At 33.1% G+C, this 22329-nt stretch overlaps 1 protein-coding gene across 2 annotated transcripts in view; it reads left to right on the forward strand.

Moving 5' to 3' along the window:
- Cdk13 (cyclin dependent kinase 13) overlaps nt 1-21688 on the forward strand; it is a 98321-nt gene extending 76633 nt beyond the window's left edge. Inside the window, exons 10-14 of one of the 2 annotated variants that reach the window (XM_071614131.1) lie at nt 9286-9402; nt 9980-10111; nt 16076-16281; nt 19331-19780; nt 20279-21688. In XM_071614131.1, coding sequence (XP_071470232.1) covers nt 9286-9402; nt 9980-10111; nt 16076-16281; nt 19331-19780; nt 20279-21129 — 1756 coding nt within the window. In that variant the 3' untranslated portion in view covers nt 21130-21688. The remainder of the gene's footprint in view (nt 1-9285; nt 9403-9979; nt 10112-16075; nt 16282-19330; nt 19781-20278) is intronic. The other variant, XM_071614135.1, reaches the window with a different exon arrangement.
- The last annotated feature ends 641 nt before the right edge of the window (nt 21689-22329 follow it).

Here is a 22329-nt window from a genome sequence, read left to right on the forward strand (position 1 = left end):
ACCTGTAATCCCAGCAACTCAGGAGACTGAGGCAGGAGGATCACAAGTTTGAGGCCAGCGTCAGCAACTTAGTGAGGCCCTAAGCAACTTAAGGCAGTGTCTCAAAAAATTATAAAAGGACTGGGGATGTATCTCAGTGGTGAAACACCCCTGGGTTCAATCTCCAGTACAAAACAAAACAAAACAAAAACCTGAAAAATTACAGTCTTCTGGTGATGTCATAACTGTCGTGGCATCATAGTGCAAAGATAACTCACTTTTGTAGTGATGCCGAACAAACCTACTGTGCTGCTAGTCATATAAAATTATAGCACATACAATTATGTAAGTACATAATACTTGATAAAAATAATAAGCAACTGTTACTGGTTTATGTATTTACTATACTATACTTTTTATTGTTATTTTAGCTTGTACTTCTTCTACTTATATATAAAAAAGTTTACTGTAAAACAGTATGCCGTGTTACGCTGGCAGCAGCCTCATACAACTCGTGTTTACTGCCTCTCTTGATTGCATCAAGAGGCCGCGTCAAGTGATTGACCTATTCCATCTAGGTTTGTGTAAGTACACTCTATGATGTTCATACAACGACAGAATCACCTAAACACTCAGTTTTCAGAACACATCCTGTCGTTAAACGACACAACTGCATAGTACTAAGAAAATTGAAATTAAATGAATCAAACATTCACCTGACAAGCTAGGGAAAAGAACCAGCAAAATAAATCCAGGGAATAAGAAAGGCACTTAATGAGTTCAATAAGAAAAATTAGAAAAATACATTTAAGATATAGTCATCGGTTATTCATATACACGTGCAATATAAATTAACCTAGTAACTTAACTTATTATGAAAAAAGAGTATAAAGAAATACAGTGAGGGGCTGGGATGTAGCTCAGTTGGTAGAGTGCTTGCCCTGCATGCACAAGGCCCTGGGTTCAATCCCCAGCGCCCCCCCCCCCCCCCCCCAAAAAAAAAAAGAAATACAATGACAGTTGAATAACTCCAATGCCATTTGATTCACCCAACTTGAAACTAGAACATAATACAAAACTCAAATATGTGAAATAGTGCTGACAGATCATTAATCAGAGAACAAGGCTCCAACATTTTCATAGGTAAAATCTTGCAGGTCTTTCAGAAACCAAAACTTGTAATATTCTTTTAATTACTCCATAATGAAATAATGTAGTAGAAACTTTCTTATCCAGCCTTTTGTTGAACAAAATTATTAGGTTATTGATATTCTCCATTCCTTCTATAAATAAATGTTAGCTTGATAATTTGGCATGCTAAATGCTTATTAGCTAGTAGGCTGTCACTTGTTAGTAAGACTATGTGTTTATCCTGTCAAAGAATGTTTATCTTGTCAACCAGGGAGGTGGGTGATTATTTCCATTTTTTTATGCAGATATATATGGTTTAATTAAATATAGACAAATGTAGTACTTTGCAAAAACTTTATATTACTATTTAATTAGAGATGGACAAGTAACTGCATAATTAGAAAGAAAAATTAAAAATTTGGAAGGGATTAGCATGCCAGTTGTGTTGAAAGTGTTTTTAATTTCTAGAAACCCAAACTAAAAATTGTTGATATGTGTTATGGTTGTGGTTTGTGCAAAAAAATTAACGCAGAATTCCATTCAATAAATACTGTGTTAAAATAAAAACCTTGGGCTTTTGTCAGAAGATTGGAGAATAAATGTATATTTAAAATTTTTCAATGAAAATAAAATGCTTAAATTGTGTTTCTTTGAATCCTCTTTTATGTAATTCCCTCTAATTCGTTTTATTCCATTTAACCAACTGTTGGTCCTAATTTTATTAGGCATTAGGGCTTTTATCCATGATAGTTAAGAGGTTTATACACAATGGAAACTTTCTTCTAAGAATATCATCTGAATTATTTCAGTTAAACTTCATAAAAACCCTAGTATTTTCCTTCTGTAGTTAAGAAAACTGAACCTCATTGAAGAATTTATCCAGGGTTAGCAAGTGACCAAATCAAAATTTAAATCCAAATATTGTATCTTATATTAGAGTCTAAACTTTTTAATCATTACTGTGTTAAATAAAAGGTCTAGAGCTTTTTTATATAGTCTGACACAAATATCAATCTTTGGCAGAGGCACTGTGAGAAATTTCTGTTAAGATATTAATACAAGGTTTCTAAGGGAAATATTAACAATTAACTTATAGGTTCATCTCAAGAATTCAAGGAAGTTTAAGAAATCTGTTAGTATAATTCAGTTCAGCATTTTAATAGAAGTAAAATAGTGTGCCTAAATGCATAAGCTTTTATAAAGGGGTATTTCTTTTGACATGATAAAAATATGTATCACAAACTAATAGCCAGAATAATATTTGGTGGCAAAATGCTAGAAATTGTAAAGACAAAAATGAGGAAAAGTTGTCTTTCAGTGTTGTTACGTGTTCATGTATTAGAAGTACTAACCAATTAGCTAATATTATTAGGAAAGTGAACCTGTAAGAGGTACATAAAGTGAAAGCAGGATTGTTGTTAATTTGTGTAGGATAACATTGTATATAGATTTATACACAGAAAATGCAAATCACCTGAAACACTTCAAAATAAAGTGTTCGGTAAGCTAGGTACAGTGGTGGCACATGCCTGTAATGTCAGTGAATCAGGAGGCAGGAGGATATTAAATTCAAAGCCAACCTCAGCAATTTAGAAATGCACTAAGCAACTTAGTGAGTCTGTGTCTCAAAGTAAAGAAATAAATAAAATAATTTAAAAAGTGTTTGTTAAAATAGCAGAGAAATGATATTAGTATACACTGTGGAAACACAGTGGGGGAAAAAGATACCTTTAATAAAACACCTCCACCATATGTAACTCAGGAATTTTAAAACTATAATGTCCCACTTAGTAAGATTCTTTGAAAAACTGTTGTAGAGGCATACATTGTTTTGGTTAAGAAGCCTTAATTTTTTTTTAAAGATGGCAGTTCATCCTGTATTTAGTCAGTACATTCCTAATGAGAATTTCAAAAGACTGTTTTTGAAACTTAATAATTGATATTGTGTTTATCTAGGAAAGATAAACGTTGAAATAAGTAGGAAAGTTCTTAAAAAGGAGGAAAATTGTGCTGGGCATGGTAGCACATGTCTGTTATCCCCGGTACTCTGGAGGCAAGGGCAGCAGGATCATAAGTTTGAGGCCAGTCCAGGCAACTTAGACCCTGTATCAGAATAGGGGCTGGATATGCAGCCCAGTGGTAGAGCACTTGCCTAACATGCACAAAACCTTAGGTTCCATTCCGGGTACTGAAAAACAACAACAAAAAACTTGGGAAAATTAGGGATATCATGTTAAGCAAATAATAGTAGTTACTAATATTATAATGGCTTTAGTTAAAGCCATCTAGGAATAGATATTTCAAATAAGATGAATAATTGAACAATATATATATTGGTTGTGTGGTAGTTACTAGGCACTCAGGATACAATGGGGGCCTAGGGGAGGAGGGCAGAAAGCTTGTTTCCTACTTGCTTGTGGACTAGTTTCCTTCTTGCTAGGGGCAGACGAAGCAAATAAGCAAAATATATTAGGTGGTAGTTAAGTGTAGGGAATGATGTACCACAAGGTAACAATAGAGCAAAGATCTAAATACAATGAAGGAACAGCAAATAAAGACTTTATGACATGGGTGTGCTTTTTTTTATAGTTAAGTCAGTTTATGACCTATATAGGTTAAAAAAGCTCAGCTCATTAGCTTAGTAGCATTCTATAAAAAGGAGATGTTAAATCTGGAAATACTGACAAAAAAAGCAACATAAAAAGAGCCATTGTACAGAAGGATGTGTTTAGCTTAAATACATCGAAAGAGTCTGGAATTGTTAATCTGAATATGGACTTATGAGAAAGATAGGGAAGGAAATTTTTATTTTCTGCTTTATATATTTCAGAATTCTTTTATTAAGGTACCAAATATTTGTAATATGAGAGATGCTTCAGTTTTGATTTTGTAGCTTGACTTAAAAAAATGAAAATGAAGTTTCTGATAAATGTCTCAGTGTAGTGAGGCAGCAGATTATATTGAAAGGGGTGTGAGCTTTAGAATTTGTCAGACATGAGTTCTATGCTAATTCAGTTACATCTGGCTCTTGTTACTTAGGGTAAATTTTGTAATGTTCTAAATTTGTTTCTTCATTAATAAAACAGGACTAATAACATGTTTAGGGTTGTAAGAATTAAAATATGTATTCTATGTTCATATTTCCCCCCTCACTTTATTTGCAATAATGCTAGATTTTTTTCCCTGTTCTAAAGGCTCAGACACAATGAGAGCTATGATAAGTATTAAAGACATGTAAAACTGGTCAGTAGTGGAAATACTGATCAATCTATTTTAAAGAGCTTTTCACTACAATGATTTGAATTATTTATAATTGGATTTATTCCAGGGAGCATTCTAGGAAGATTAGTAAAGTTTTGTAATAGAAGTATGATGGTTCAAAAAATGATAGAAAAAGAACAGAAAACCTAAATGGGATGAATTGGATGAATGAATGAGAGCAAAAATGTTCTTTGTGGTCATAGATGTTAGGCTCACACTTTAAACTCCAGGCTTTCTAGAATAGCTAGCTAAACAAAGAGTTGGCTTGCAATGTGCATGCAGTGTTTATTTCTTATGGAGAAAAGAAGACTTAATCACTGAATAAATTATAAGTGGACTTCTGGCTTCTGACATACCGTATCCAAATACATACAAAACTTTAGGCCTAGATGATCACTCAGGTAAGATTGTTAAGATTTAACAGGAATGGATTTGGTTTTACTTTTTCCAAAATATAGGAAAAGAAGGAAACTTATTGTAAAAGATTAATCATATACCTTCATATACCAATAGCATAAAATATTCTGTACACTTACGCTTCTTAATCTTTTTGGTCTCAGAACTTTTTTACACTCAAAAATTATCGAGGATCTCAAAAGCCATTGTTTTATATTGATTGTATTTATAATTATCATTTTAATACAATTTAACAGCATTTTAATTTTAAAAAGTCTTCCAAACTAAGATAAAAGTTGCTGGTATAAGTGACATTGTTAGACATTTTTACAAATCTTTAAATGTCTGGCTTAATAGAAATCATACTTGGAAATCATCTGTAATATGCTGTTTTCAATAAACTTTTTCAGATAATTGTGCATATTCTTTTTGAAATGACAAAAATTATGTAAGTGGAAGTCTTTTACAGGTTAGTTGTAATGTGCAATCAGTTCATTTGAAGGAATATTTTGTACTATATAATGAAAACTGATTGGTATTATACTTTGAGTAGGTCTTTTATCTGATGATTTTATGATGTTATTCATTGATCATTTGGAAAATGTTGGCTCACTGAATAGAGCAGAACTTCCAAATGTAACATGTCATTTTATATTTGTCTTCACTAATCTCATCAGAAAATCCTTGTATTTCTAATACTTGTAAAAATCTTGTAAAAAGTTGTCAAGCTAGTAGTACTGGGTACAGGTTTTCCAATATTCTAATTTCCCTTGAAAATTAAAATTTTACAATTGACAATAAATACTATTTGTTTTCCTTGAAGTGAAAAGCACTTTGTACATATTTGAGAAAATATCTGGTAGATACCCAAATCTGAATGGCCAATCATTTGGTAACTTCTTGCGGGTAAAATGGAAGTCCATTTAAAAAGCAGTAACTTCACTTTGCAGCTCAAATAATTGCACAAATATCTCTCCTCATATTGTACATGTGCAGCAGAAGTGCTGTATGAGTTTATCCCATTTCATCACAGAATAGTACAAAGATATATGTTCAAATGTGAGAATCAAATAATATTATTTATTGCTTTAACAGGTATATTATGTGAAACTGACTCCACTTAGTCCCCCAAATTGCATGGTAGTAAAGAGTACTTACCACTAATATAATATAATAAGTTACCAGTAGTTTATCCACCATTGTTTTTGTACTATTCATGCAAGTTAACATACTTGAAAAAGACAAATAATGTCTTGATAATAATTTTGACTGCTATAGGGAAACTCTCTAGACCCCACTTTTGAGAACTTTTGCTGTTCTCAAATCTTGTGTATGAATACTGAAACAAAACATTTAAATTAACAAGTAGAAAATGTAGCATTAAACTGAAATACTGGTTTTATTAGGCTCAAGTGGTATTTCCTCCTTTGAAAGTAAGGATGAATACACATTAGGAAATCTCTTAACAGAATTTATGACATTAGTAGCCCCGGGTAGAAAATGCCCATGATAAAAATGATGAGTTTCTTAGAAAACTAGTTAATCTGAAGCACATTTTTAAAATATAAAAGCCACAAAAGTAAAAATTCATAGTAAAGAGTAAATAATGCTTTCTTAACAGGAATAAGTGTCAGTTTGTGTATATATCTGTCAATATCTTTATTATGTGTGATACTTACAGAGTTAACTAATATTGTGCACTACCATCATCATTTTATCATATTTGAGAATTGCCACATAATACAACAAATCATAATGATAAAGACAAAATCATTTTGAAAAAAATATAGACAGATTCTAATTATAAGTGAAATGATTGTAAATCTGGATAGCTTCAAAGAAACAATGGTTAGTACTTGGGAACTCAAAAATCTCAGATGGCTATCTAAAAATTTTATACATCAAAATTTGAACTTTTCCTATATGAAGTTTTTCTAATTAATTGCTTAGAAAATATGATAGGCTAAAAGCATATTAAAAGCAGAAAATAAAACCTATGAAAGGAAGTACAAATCTCATTGGAGAAATATGTAAAACTGAGGAAATGAAAGAATATTACTGGGATAGAAATATTAAGCATTGTAAAGATAGGAGCCATTTCTAAATTAATTTATAATTTCAGAGCAGAAGTTGAATCCCATATAAGGCACCATATAGTATTGACACCAGACTGGATCTTCGGATCACAATAAATTCCCTTGGGCATTTGGGAATTTAGTATATGCTTTACCATGTGATGCATTACAAGATGTCTTTAGTAAATGATACTGGGATAGCTGACTGACCACAAAAGCACATATTTTGTTAAAATGCAGCTATCAATTGCTGTTGTGACTGCTAGTTTCTAGAAAGTTCCCATCTTATCATGTCTGTTCCATTGTGTGTGCCACTACTAGTTAGAGATCTTAAGTACTCAGTTATCTTCCATAGCACATATAATAAAACAATTTAAACTTTTTAGCTAAGGTTAATAATTTTATTATAGGGCTTAATAGGCACCTGTAATTTTATAGCTCCGAAATAAAATTAATCTCCATTTTACAAGAGTAGGTTCCTAAGCAGTGCAATTTGACCAATATCACACAGACAGGATTCAATTTTGAAGTTTGTTTTCAGAGTTTGACTTCATTCATTATAGGTAGGCTAAGTGCCTCAAAACTTTGTGTTACCCCAACTCTCAGCTTCCAGCTGACCTTGAGCCTGAAATTCCACCTACATTGTTTTACTTAGTCTTTTCCCCAAATGTTTATTTTTCGATACTTCCATGACTTTGCATGTATTATTCTCTCGGTCAGTGATAATTTCTTTTATTCTCTTTCCCACCTATTTATGGTCTACTAAACTCTAGAATTATAACCAATATTCTTTGCTTCTTCCCTTAGTTAAGTTTTCAGGTTTGTTTGTGATCAAAAGTATCCTTAATTATCTCTCTTCTAGTATACATTATACTTCTAATAATGTACATTATTTTGTGTGGTATTAATTTATGTAATTACTTGGAGAAGTGTACAAAAACAAGAGACATAGTTTCTGAAATTATAGTAGGAGAAACATGTAAACAGTTAAAATACCAAAGCAGATGAAACTAATGTCAGTGAAACAAGTATTATGTCAAGAATGGCTATTCTAATCAGCATTTGAAGGTAGAGAAGAATTTGTTGAATAAATTGCATTTGATCTGAACCTTGAGAAGTTAAGTGAAAAGGATTCAGCTGCTTAGAATCTAGGGAGAAGAAACGTAAGCATAGACACAAAGGAGTGGTCTGTGGAGAGAGATGCATTAGGAGATGAAATAAAGCAGACAATTTAGTACCACATCATGGAGAGCCCATGCCCTGGGATTGTGACCTTCCCTAAGGGAGGAAGTTTGAGAAATTTTTGAAAATTGGGTTTAAGGCAGAAGAGAATGGGAATATATAAAAAATAAGATCTTGGACTGGGGATGTAGCTCAGTTGGTAGAATGCTGGCCTTGAATGCACAAGGCCCAGGGTTCAATCCCCAGCACCAAAAAACATAAGATCTTAATATTTTAAAAACTTATAGAAATACTAAACTAAAAACCAAAAAGTACGTTTCAGTGACAAATTTTAAAGAACACAAAAAGTTTTCTCATATATATATATATATATATGTGTGTGTGTTTCTGAGGTAGCATTTTAAAACTCATCTAAAGAAAGTTTGGCAACTTTGGCCATCTCTTTTGTATGCATTTTTACCTGTGTTTATGTTATGTGTAGAATATTTTTTATTTTGGACTCAGAGATGGGTAGACATTTTTTTTCATATGTGGTAATTAGCTGACAGTGATTACACAACATATTTGATATATTTAAGTTAAGCATATTTAACCAATATTTCATTTACATATTATTAAATCAGTTTTTTAATGTTCACCAGCTACAGTTACTCACGTATTTGTAGGATATCTTCTGAAAATTATAATATGAATTTACTAATTGTTATCAAATTAATGAGTAGTTTCAAGATATAGATAGCAGAGAATAAAGGAGTTAAAACTTTTAAATGTCTTGTGATCAGTCAGTGGCACTACTTTAAACTGATCTTTAATATTTTAAGATTGTTATAAGTTGCAGTCTTTACTGCAGTTAGCTTCCTGAGATGGTATACCATCTCAGAAATCTGTTTATGCTATTATTGTAAACAGTTTTAATTCATTTGAACAGGAAGTGCCAGGTACCCAGAAAACAGTGAGATATATGCTTAAATTATAGTCATAACATTTTTTAAGTTGGTTTTAAGAATAGGCCATGTATTTTGAAATACGAAGGTTCTCTACTTACTGGAATGCTTGAGTTGCTAGAGGCATATACTGAAAACAATTTGATTTCTTTAATTGTCCTGTGATTACTAAAATATTTAATCAGACTTTTATACATTGTATAAAAGCTTCGACTTTGGTGTACTTGAAAATCAGTTAATGTTTTGTAGAATAATTGTGGGTATAATTTTTTTCTATGTAGTTCATAGTGATGTACTTCTTTTTGTGTATTGTTTAGCCGTATATGTGGGAGCCCATGTCCTGCAGTGTGGCCTGATGTAATTAAACTACCATATTTCAACACCATGAAACCAAAGAAGCAGTATCGTCGAAAGTTAAGAGAAGAATTTGTTTTGTAAGAAGCGAATGCTTAAGCATCTATATTGCATTGAATTTGTTATTTTTTTGTGAATTCTGAATGTTACTTGATCCTCTTGATTTGTAGTAGATCTATCCAGTTCTGCTAGGCCATTTAATTTTGAAGTTTGCCTTTGGTATATGCAAATTTCCTTTTCACCACCACTGTAGAATCAGTGATTTGGATAGTATGGTTGGTGCTTATACCAAAGAATTTCATTGATATTGTTTTAAATTTTATTGATACAACTTTAAGTTACTTAAGTTTAGGTTTTCACTTTGGTTTAGAAAACTATTCTGTTTGGTTTTTACTTTGATATAATAAAATTGCCGATAGAATAATAAAATACATTGTTTTCCCCAATTAGTTATAAAAATTGTGTAATTAAATATTTCTTCAAAGGAAAATTTGAGATTTATTGGAATAAAGTATTATAAACATAAAATGCTAGCATTTAAAATAATTTGATTTTTAATTTAAAAAATTAACTAAAAATATTTTATGTTAAGCTTCTAAAGAAATACTATACTTGTGTCTACAAAACATATATGACTTTTGTAATCCTCTTATATAGTATTCCTGCAGCTGCTTTAGACTTATTTGATTACATGCTCGCCTTGGATCCTAGTAAGCGGTGCACAGCTGAGCAGGCTCTTCAGTGTGAGTTCCTACGAGATGTTGAACCCTCAAAAATGCCTCCACCAGAGTAAGTAGCTTTTTATTATATTAGATTTCACATATGTAGAATCTGGACAGTTTTAATAACATCTGTATATAATGATCAAAAAAGATTTTCCATGCCTAATTAAGTTGAAAGAGACCAAAATAAGTAAATAAAATAAAACTGCAGTACTGTGTGTAGTTTGCACATCTAGAATGCAGTTAGATGCTTGCTTAATGTTGAGCTAATCATGGGATGCGGCCTTTCTCTAGCTAATGTTGGGTTAGTTCAGCAAGATATTGTAATGTATTTCAGCTTTAAGAAAATATTGCTGCTGCTAATTCTGTCAATACTTACACTGCTAGTAATATTTATAGATAAAATTTTGAGTATTGTGCTATTTTCATGTATTATATTAATCTTTATAATCCTCTAAGGTAGGTATTATTATCCTTCTCACCATTTTACAGAGGAGGAAGCAGGCTCAAAGAGGTTAAGAAACTTGCCCAAGAATACAAATCTAGTAAAGGGTGGAGCCAGCTCTCAAAATTAAGAAAGAGAAATTCTGAAAATATTCTATAGCATCCTCCTGCACAACAGAAAATCCTTATCACTGACTAAAACAGTATTAGTATCAGAAGCATATATAGAATGAGTTATTATCTGATGGAGGGGAAACTGCATTGTTTCAGAATCAGAGTAGCTGTGCTTTTGAACCTTCACATTCTCATGGCTCTTATAATATCTCTAGGATTGATTCTGAGAGAGAGAAGGGGAGAAAATGGTTCATTTACTTCTTTCTTGATAGGGTCTAGAAACTTTGTATTTTTTTTAAGTAATTTTTAACATGATGGGTTAAAAATAAGACTAATCTTATGTGTCTTTAAATAAAATTAACATATTTTGTATGAACAAACATGGGCTTTGGAATTCAAATCATAGCTCTTCCACTTATTAGGTTGGGCTTACTGTATTTCTGTGAAGCTGTTATATTTAGCTTCATTAGATTTTATTGAGGGTTGGGGTGGAGCACTTGCCTCGCATGTGTGAGGCACTGGGTTTGATTCTCAGCACCATATAAAAAAATAAATAAATAAAACAAATTTTAAAAAGATTTTATTGAACTATGTTTGGATAGGCTTTAGGATGATTTAAAAAAAAAAAAAGGTGAAAAGAGCCTGTCATCTGACATGGTGAGGAACTGAATCATTCACTATTACATTCACTATTAAATTGAGTTTTTCATATTTTTTTTTGCTTATCAGAATGTGTTAGTAGTCTCAAAACTTTGACTCTCCTCCCTGTCAAAGAATTTTTTTAATAACTTTTAATTTGGAAACTTTTCAACTCTACCAAAAAAACCAAAAACAAAACAAAAAACAAGAACAGTACAATGAGCATTCATATCCTTTACCTAGATTCACCAGTTGTTATTATTTGGATACATTTGCATTATCACTCTATATAAATTTTTCCCTGAACTAGTTGAATATTGTTTTGTGGAGGTGACACTTCATTTGTAAATATTATATATCTGTAAGAACTAAGACTTTTACATACTTAAAATACCATTTTAATTATAAAAACGTAAGAAATTTCACATTATAATAGCTAATAGTCCATATTTAGATTTTCCTAGTGGCCCAATAATTTTTATTGACTTTTAAAAAAAAATTAAACTGATTTAGACTTCACATTGTATTTAGTTGGTGTGTCCTTAGGACTTTTATCATGTCATTCTTTGAAAAGCCCAAGCTAGCTGTTTCATAAAACATTCCACAATCTGGATTTGATTGCTTTCCCATGATTAGAATTAGTTTGATGTTTTTTCAGGGGGAGAATTCTGTCTAGCCAGCCGTGGTAATACACACCTGTAATCTCAGCATTTTGGGAAGCTGAGGGAGGAAGATCTCAAGTTTGAGGTTAGCTTCAGAAACTTAGAAAGACCATGTCTCAAAAAATAAAAAGGACTGGGCATGTGGCTCAATTGTTAAGCACCCCTGGATTCAATCCCCCACTACCCTCCAAACAATAAAGAATATTATCTGCGTGGTGATGTGTGCTTTCTCTTCTATCACATTAAGAGGAATATATTATTTTATCCCATTATTAGTTAATTCTAATTTTAATCACTTTAGTTTGTGCTCTTGAGAGAATTCTGCTAAAACTGTATAGAGGATATTTTCTGTTGATATCTAAACTTTTAAAATTAAGGGTTTAAATAGTTATGAAGGATATAATTTTTGATATATTTTAAATGTTGAGATTTTAAAGTAGAGCAGTTATATTAGTCTTTCCCTGAACTAGCAAATGTATCCAGTAGGATCTAAATATGGTAACATTCAGTGATCACTTAGAAAATGTTGCACAGTTAGACATTGTTCCTTTTTCATCTTGAAATTCCATTACTTCTGTAGGTTTTTATTATAATGTAACATGCATTACATTAATTACTCTCTATATATATACATCCTATACGTAAGTTAAAAAAAAAAGGAAAAAAATCAGTGAAATCTAATGAAGGTGTACCTGTTGATTACTATTATTCTACAGTGAGATACAGTTCCACATTCATTCTTATTTTATTTTATTATTTATTTATTTATTTTGTTGTTGCTTGGGATCAATCCCAGGGCTTCATGGACGTGCTCTACCACTGAGCTATAGCCCCAGCCTTATTTTTTATTCTTATGAATACTCTTAATAAGTAAGTATTTGAGAGTAGAAGGAGCTGTTCATAATTATATTACCGTCTTTGAATTTCTTCCATGTTATGTATCCAAAATTTTTAATCAAGTGATTTTCAGTAACTTTAAGACATCAATTTAAAGTTTTTTTCCTTCAATTTTCTTGATAGTAAAGAACTGGAAACCATGTTAACTATGAAAGGATTTCTTATCCAGTCATTTAAGTATTCAGTTTTCATTGGCTTTGTCTTTTTTTTTTGATACCTGGGATTGAACCCAGGGCATATAACCGCTAAGCCACATCCTCAGTCCCCTCTTTTTTTAAAATTTTGAAACAGTGTCTCACTAAGTTATTTAGGGCCTCACTAATTGTGCCTACTGTGTGAGGGGCATATTCAAGTGCTTACCTATAGCTTTGAACTTGGAATCCTTCTGCCTCAGCTTCCCCAGCTTCTGGGGTTACAGGCATGGAACCTGGCTATCCATATTTATTAAATGACTTTTTGTAATACTTGTAACTTTTTCTTATAAATTGTAATTAATGTTAAATCACCTAAATCACTTAAATTTTATCACAGCATACCTGACTGCATTTTTTCAAATTAAAAATAGGTATGTTAGTACATATTTGAGGGACATTCTGTAAACCAGTAATATGGAGTGTGTTTTATTAGATAAATTAGTAAAGCAGTCAGGTTGAAATTATAGTGGCATTGATTTAATATTTGAATAACAAAGTTATGCAAGCATAGAGCATTTTATTTTGTAATACGATGCAAGAGTAGCAAAAAATATAAATTATGAGTTAAGGACTATGAAGAAAAGCATGGGTATTCCTTTGATAAATATTTTTTTCAGAATAATCAAATGAGAGTGGAGTATTAAATAAATCAGAAAAACTCCATTAGTTGTTTTATAAGGTGAAATATGATTATCATTGGAATAAATATTTCATGATATGATCTGAAGAAAATAGTTTTAACCTCCCTTGTTGAATGATGGTCAGTTGATATCAAACATGAATATTGTGCCTACTGTGTGAGGGGCATATTCAAGTGTTTACCTATATTAACATATACTGCCTCTACCCCCATAGAGTGGGTAGTGTTGTTAATATTGTTTTTAAAGGTTAGGAAACTGAGGCACAAAGGCCAAGTTACTTGCAAGCCTGAATTTCAACCAAACTTCCTCCATTTAGTTATTTGGAAAATATTTCTGGTCTATCTAAAAGAATCAGCATTGCTAACCTTATTATTTTAGCTGTTTGTAGGGTAATGTTTATCTGACCTAGAGTCAAGTGTTGAGATAACCTTTAAAGAAACTCTGAAGTTTAAATTGTGGGAGGAAACACCCTTTTTATGGATTACTTTGCTCTGCTCTTATGAGATTCTCCTGTAAGAGCACTGCATTTCTTGACCATCACGATGTAAGAGGGGGATATCACTTCATTTACCCACTCTGTAGAACTGTAATATATCTGAATTCAGAGTATCCCAGTAGAGGCTAAGGCTTACATTCCACACACACACATACACACACACACACACACACAGAGAGAGAGAGAGAGAGAGAAAGGAAAGTCTTTGGAGGATTTGTGATACCTTAAAGCTTCATACCAATATTTCAAATTGTACCTTTGTTTGTTACTCCAGGAGGTTTTTACACGCTGAGGCAATGCACCATAGTAAGATGGCTGAGAGGTATGCCTTTGTTTTGTTTTCAGACCTCAGGTGCATAGACTTGGTTTAATCATAATCCTTGTGTCACTCATCATTGGTCCATGCATGGCTCTCTTTTATTTTTTAATTAGTTATTTTAAATAATGTTAATAAGCAGCCATGAACCTACCAAACAAAACCTAGAACTTTGAAAATAACCTTATTTTAATCATATCATAACCCTTCTTCCCACTTATCCCCTTGCCTTCCTCCACCTGAGGTAACCACCATCCCTGGTTTTTTTTGTTGTTGTTGTTTGTTTGTTTGTTTTTTTGGTATATACTTTTTGTTGCCATCTGTATGTACTCATAAATTATATTTTAAAATTTTAGTTTTTTAATTTTATAAAAGGTGTCATGCTATCTGTAATCTTTTGGAAATGACCTTTTTTTACTAATATTTTATTATATTGCTAAGATTCAACCACAGTGTTACATATGCCTTTATTTTATAACACAAGTAATTGCAAAAGAGGAGGTGTGAAAGAATTTGCTTGAACATGCAGGCAACTTTCAAAGTTCAGTCTTAGGAAAAAAGACATATGGATATGGAAATTCCCTTAAAACAATTTCAGGTGTAGCCCTTTGGAAAGGCTTCATGTGCTCCTCGAGGTAAAACATCCAGGTTGAGGACTTGCAGGTATATATCACCAGGTAGGGTTGCTTAAAGAAATTTATAGATATTCTGGGCAAGTTTACTAACCTTTCCAAGCCTCAATTTTCTTATCTTTAAAATAAATAAAATAGTAATGTTTGCACAGGATTTTTTGTTAGGGTAATAAGAAACATTTATAAATCACATATTTATGTCTTTCTTTAAGCAAAATTATTCTGTAGTGGTAATACTTTTTATGAAATTACATTCAGGTCATCATTTCAGAATTGTGGGTGATTTTGATAGTTAACTAGTTATTCAGAACTCTGTTGATGAGTGATGACCTTCTCAGTGCCTGAAGTACCTGTTTTTAAAATTCATCTGTAGCATCAAGATAATTTCAGAGCATTTTATTATCAAGAAATAAAAGCTTTTCCTAGGAAGTTTTCCCACAAATGTCATATTCTAGCCTGTATTTTTTTTTTATCTTGTATCTAGTTTCTGCAAATCGCATGTTTCTGCCTCCTTCATGTCCTATTCAGTGTAAGATGTATATGATAAGAATTGCCTATAAAAATGTTGCACCAAGGATAATGTTAGCCTACTTTTATGAATATATATTCTTCATTCAAAATTTTTATAAGTGATTATTTATTGATTATTTAGAAGACAAAAATTGTTCATCAATAAAGGTAAAGCCCTGAAGGACATGGGGCAAAGATGATTTTTATTGGAGGAGTTTTACTAAGTCTACATATGAAGTCTTCAAGAATGATTTGGGGGCTTGGGATATAGCTTTGGTGCTACATAGTAATGTTAGCATATTTTTTTTATTAAGAAATACCATTCATGGGCTGGGGTTGTGGCTCGGTGATAGAGTGCTTGCCTGGCATGTGTGAGGCACTGGGTTCGATTCTCAGCACCACATATAAATAAATAAAAGATCCATTGACAACTTAAAAAAAAAAAAGAAATACTATTCACAATTTAATACTCATATATATTTTCAGCCTTCCTTTATGGCAAGATTGTCATGAGTTATGGAGTAAAAAGCGAAGAAGACAGAAGCAGATGGGCATGACTGATGATGTTTCCACAATTAAAGCCCCCAGAAAGGACTTGTCTTTGGGCTTAGATGACAGCAGAACCAACACACCCCAGGGTGTGTTGCCATCTACACAACTGAAATCTCAGGGCAACTCAAATGTAGCACCTGGTCAGTAATATTTTACATGGGTTGATTTTCTTCACATTGTTTTATGGCTAATGTTGATTATATTACTCTGCTGTCAAAGCATCTGGATGAAAATTAAGGTTTATTCATGGAACTTGATGTCTCCTTATTGTTTGTGCCAGTATAGAAGTTTCATTGCTTCTTGGCAACCACAATTTTTAGCAATCTCAAGGTAAGATAATTTCTAAAGAAATATCAACTTACTTATGATTGGTGGTTGGTCAGATTTCTCTTTTTCCCTAGTGCAGGACTCAGTACATCTTTTACTAACACTATTCTCCGGGAAGCTCAGCGCTCAATGTCTGTGGATACTTACGGAATAGGAAGAAGAAGATAGGAAAGACAGCCAAAAATCATAATGAGAACTCTTTCATGCCATTTATAATGTCCTCAGGTCACTCAATGATATGTATTTGTTACATCATAGAAATTCAGATATTTGTGCCAGAAATAAAATGATAAAGGAAGATATTTTATATCCACTTATTTTGGTAAAAATTTAGATTTCTTCCTCTGACTCAGTCTGTCATAGAAGTAACCTTCTTCATGGAAAGTTAGCTATTTCAGTGTTCTCAGAAGTGGTGTTAAAATCACCTCATTTAGTGAATAACCTGTAAAAATGAAACATACTTTCTCATTTGTTTCAAGAATCCAGAAACATTCAGCTTCAGTTTAATTGTTTTTAACAAAGACAAAGTTGATATAAAATAAGTGTGTGTGTGTGTGTGTGTGTGTGTGTAAGTAGTGATTTGTTAAACCTGAAAAAAATAGACCAGCACTTATTGAGATGAGTAATTAGTTAATTAAAAAAGATCTATGGATCATATTGAACTTTTGAACTTTTGGTGGTTGAGTATAAATATAGAGGAGATTAGTTGAGAAAGCTTGAGAAAGATTACCATTAGTGCTTGCCCATATAATCTACAAGCTTAACCTTGTCCTTGGTTAAACCACACATATAAAGTACCTGAGACTTTAAAAACCAAAGCAATGGTTATTTGTTGTTCAGACATATTCCTTCTTGAAATAGTGAAGTTTCCTTACACATGAGAATATTTGATATATATATAACTTTAGGAGACACATCTGTTTTATACAGTGAGGGTTAATCTATATCAAGTTCAGTATTATTTTGCTTTTTTAAAAAATATGTAAAATATGAAGAAAGGCAAAAGAGAACAGTAATTGTTCCTATTAATATATGTTATATGTTTTATATACTGTATTACTCTAAGAGGATTTGAGAATGGAAATAAAGAAGTTTAAAGGGTGTAGTCTATTATCTCAGGTAATAGTTGTCTTATTTTCATGACTGTCAGGAGGAGAGTAGGAGCACACCTAGAAGAATAGAGGGTAGTTTACTTTAGCTGGTAAAAAATGAACTGCCTTCTGAGCTTATTTTATACTTATCTCTGAATTATTTTACAACTCTAATTATGGTGGAGAGTTTTAATATTTTTCTTTTACTTTTTTGATAGTTTTAAAAACACATTTATATTAAAAAGTGAGAATTTGGGGCTGGGGTAGTTCAGTGGTTGAGTGCTTGCCTCGCATACATGAGGCACTGGGTTTGATCCTCAACCCCACATAACTAAATAAATAAAACAAAGATAAAAATATTTAAAAAGCAAGAATTTTCTTTCTGCTTCATTTCCTTTATCATCAGTGGATTGAAATAAGAAAATGCTTCTATTCCAAAAGAGACACTTCTGTGAGAGAGTGTTTCCCTGAGTTCACATGGAGATTATTTATGCTAATAAGAAAAATAAAAAGGTGTCTGGGGCTGTGGCTCAGTGGTAGCTCACTTGCCTGGCATGTGTGAGGCACTGGGTTCAATTATCAGTGCCACATGTAAATAAATAAAATAAAGATCTATCAACAACTTACAAAAAAAGAAAAAGAGGAAAACTGGCCCTTGGGGTATAGCAAACTAACATGGTTCTTTATGAATGCTTGCGGATCATAAGAAGAATTTGCTCAAGTTTGTTTTGAATTAACCTAAATATAATACTAAGAAGTAATAAAAAGTATCTCAAAATATATAAGTGATATAAAAAGAGTAATATGAATGGCATTAATCATCAGCCTTTCATCTTCTTAGAGTCTCTTGTCTATGAGTCTGACATCTGTGGTAATGGAAATTGCTTATCAGTATCATCTGACCACCATGTATAGTATAATATGCATTTGAGCCTTGTTGTTAAATGTGATTCACATAAGCTTGCACAAGAACCTATGTCAACCATCTGAAATCTAAACTGAAAATTGGAAAGAACAATTGAATCTGTTACTGGTGATGAGTTAATGCTGTCATACATGCATATAATAAGCATGTTTCTGAAAGCATTCCTAACTTATTGAAAGTAAAAACAGATTTTTTTTCAGAGTTGGTAATACATCCTAATTTGAATTTACTTCAAAGATAAGGTTAGATTCTTGAGTAATAAACTTTATTTTAGAGAAGAAATAGGTGTATTAGTTTAAGAGCTCAGATTCTGGAATCAGAGAGAGTTGAGATATAATTTCTGCAGCTTATAAATTCTGTGACCTTAGGCACTAAGTTACATAGTCTGTTTAGGTCAGTTTCTTTTTCAGTAAAATGAGGCTAATATGAGAGCCTGCCTTGTAAGGTGATTGTGAAGAATAAAGGATTTAAAATGCTAAGAAAGTACCTGACACTCTGTTAGCTATCATCATTATTCATTTTCCATTCACAAAGTGATATTTCCTGGTTAAATCTTTAGAGTGGGATTCTATTGATAGTTTTGATTTTTCTTTTGAAGTATTTACTTCTTTTGAAGTATTTACTCTTAAAGATTACTTATTGAAAATTGACTGCAGTTCTCTTTTGTTCTAATTTATGTTCCAGTTACATGTCATGATAGGGAACTAGATTGAGGTGCCCTTTTCACAGTGTTTCTGAAGTACTCTCCCTTAAATGTATATTTTAATATGGTAACATGGAACCATTTGGAGGGTGGGAGGAGCTGTGGATTATGGCAGTTCTAATTAATACAAATTTTGTCTTTAGTAATAACAGGCCCTGGACAGCAGTTAAACCACAGTGAATTGGCAATTCTACTAAACCTACTACAGTCTAAAACAAGTGTTAATATGGCTGATTTTGTCCAAGTATTGAACATTAAGGTAAACTCTGAGACTCAACAGCAGCTAAATAAAATAAACCTTCCTGCTGGAATTTTGGCAACAGGTGAAAAACAGACAGATCCATCAACACCACAGCAGGAGCCTTCGAAACCATTGGGAGGAATTCAGCCTTCTCAGACCGTCCAGCCTAAAGTGGAGACTGATGCTGCCCAGGCGGCTGTGCAGAGTGCATTTGCAGTTCTGTTGACTCAGTTAATAAAGGCTCAACAGTCAAAACAGAAAGATGTGCTACTAGAAGAACGGGAAAATGGATCAGGACATGAAGCATCATTACAACTCAGGCCACCTCCAGAACCTAGCACACCGGTATCGGGTGAGTGTATAGATACCTGACTACTTACTAACACAGCTGTATTCATATTGTTTTCTCGATGTTGTTGGTTTGCTATAATGCAGATTGTTAAGTGACATTGCTAAGAGATGGTCTGAAAATTCTGGGTCACTGGTGATAGGTTGGTTTCCTAGTTTGTTTATTCCCAAGAAGAGATTCTTTAACAAAGTATCCAGGTGTGACATAATTCATTATGAATGCTATAGACTTTTGTAAGGTCAGCCTAAGGTTAAAAGATAATCTCTTGTTCCAAATACAAAAGAATGTTTGATCAAGGCATAAACTTTATTCATACTATTATCCTGTACTTAAATGACAATAGGCAACATTACTTGTAAACTTGTAAACTTTTCTCCTTTTCATTCAGTGTTTTTCCTGAGACAGAACATCTAATCATCTTTAGGACCACCCATAGGAAACATCTGTTTTGAATATTCAGTTGTCTAGCTTTTGACTCTCTTTTTGTTTTGTTTCACTTAGGGCAAGATGACCTCATTCAGCACCAAGATAGGAGGATTTTGGAGTTAACGCCAGAACCAGACCGGCCTCGGATTCTGCCTCCTGATCAACGTCCTCCTGAGCCTCCCGAACCACCACCAGTCACTGAGGAAGATCTGGATTATCGGACAGAAAACCAGCATGTACCTACCACTAGTTCCTCATTAACTGACCCTCATGCTGGAGTGAAAGCAGCCCTGTTACAGCTGCTTGCTCAGCACCAGCCCCAGGATGATCCCAAAAGAGAAGGTGGTATTGATTATCCAGCAGCAGACACTTATGTGCCCACTTCAGACTACAAGGACAGCTTTGGATCCTCTTCTTTCTCTTCTGCTCCTTATGTTAGCAACGATGGTCTTGGAAGTAGTTCTGCTCCACCATTGGAACGACGTAGCTTCGTTGGAAACTCAGATATTCAGTCTTTGGATAACTACAGTACTGCTTCATCTCATTCTGGTGGTCCACCTCAGCCTTCTGCCTTTTCTGAGTCATTTCCCAGTTCAGTAGCTGGATATGGAGACATTTACCTCAATGCTGGTCCCATGTTATTTAGTGGAGACAAGGACCATAGATTTGAATATAGCCATGGTCCTATTGCAGTCCTGGCAAATAGCAGTGACCCTTCCACAGGGTCAGAGAGTACTCATCCTTTGCCAGCAAAGATGCACAACTATAACTATGGTGGTAATTTACAGGAAAATCCAGGAGGCCCCAGCCTCATGCATGGACAGACCTGGACCTCTCCTGCCCAAGGGCCTGGATATTCACAAGGATACAGAGGACACATTAGCACATCAGCTGGCAGAGGTCGAGGGAGAGGGTTACCATTTTGAGTATCTGTTTTTCCTCAGGCACATCATTTTTATCTGGAAAGACTTTTCTAGCTGCAATTTAAGGCAGCAGTCCAAGAGACTTGAATAATATTAATTCAACAACAGCTTTATTTTTATGTGGAAAAGGGTCTTGCATACAATAGTTTAAAAAAAAAGAAAAAAAACTTTGCTTAAATTCATGCTGTTCTTAAAACTAGATCTATTGATTGTACATCTTCACAATTCTAGTTAACAATTTTATTTTGTATTCTTGCAGTTTTAAGTGGATGCTAATCTTAGGGACATAAGCCTTTTATGACCCTCTTGCAGATCTTCTGAACTATGCACATTTGTGCTTTTTTTGTAAGTTTGGACCAACTTTTATGTAACAAACAACCCCTTCCTGCCCCCCTCCAGTTTTACAACAATCAGAAAGGGCACTGATTTATTTGGTATTTTTCTTTTTACAAAGCTACCTTTAGTCAAAGGTCACTGTCAGTCCTTGCACCTGCTTTCAGTGTTATTGTGAAAGGTGTACTTTGTGCTCATTTCAGAAAATAAAACACAACCTTTCTCTTGATGCAACAGTTTTATAAAAGAAAATGGTCAACGTTATTTTTGTTTGTTTTGCAGATTATCATAGCCTAGCAAAATGCATTCAAATGAAATAGTGGGTTTTATATGAAAAATATGGGGTGGGGAGGGTTAAGTAAGTGCCTTAACTGGTGAGCTTAAGGTCTGAAAAGGTAGTTAACCTTTACACCCATTTGTCTTTTAAAGGGAATCAATGCATTGTACTGAACAGGCAGCAAGCTCTCAAGTTTTGGGTGGCTGCCTATTCAGTCCCTGTGAGGTCCATTCCCTCTGCCTGTCACACTTCATTTTCTGCCTATCTTTGGGCCATGTTATCTTTCACTACCACCTTCTCTTGGTAGGGGAGTGAGAGCAAAGAAAGGGAATAGACCTGCTGTCAGTACCTTTTGTTACTTCTGAGAAGTTCTAAAAAGTTTTGTTATTTAAATGGTTGAAGGTAACAGCTAAATGAGAATTTTAAGATACCGTTTTCTTTCAGGCTGCCATATTGTCCCTATTTTCATTTGGAGTTTAGAAGCAAGAATTAATAACATAATTTGCTTAAATGTATTAAAATGTTCATGGGAGGAGGGGTGGCAAACACCATATTTTTTAAGTTATGCAGTTGCCATTTTAAGAAAAAGTCAA

This window comes from Marmota flaviventris, chromosome 1, assembly GCF_047511675.1.
Source record: "Marmota flaviventris isolate mMarFla1 chromosome 1, mMarFla1.hap1, whole genome shotgun sequence".
Lineage (NCBI taxonomy): Eukaryota > Metazoa > Chordata > Mammalia > Rodentia > Sciuridae > Marmota > Marmota flaviventris.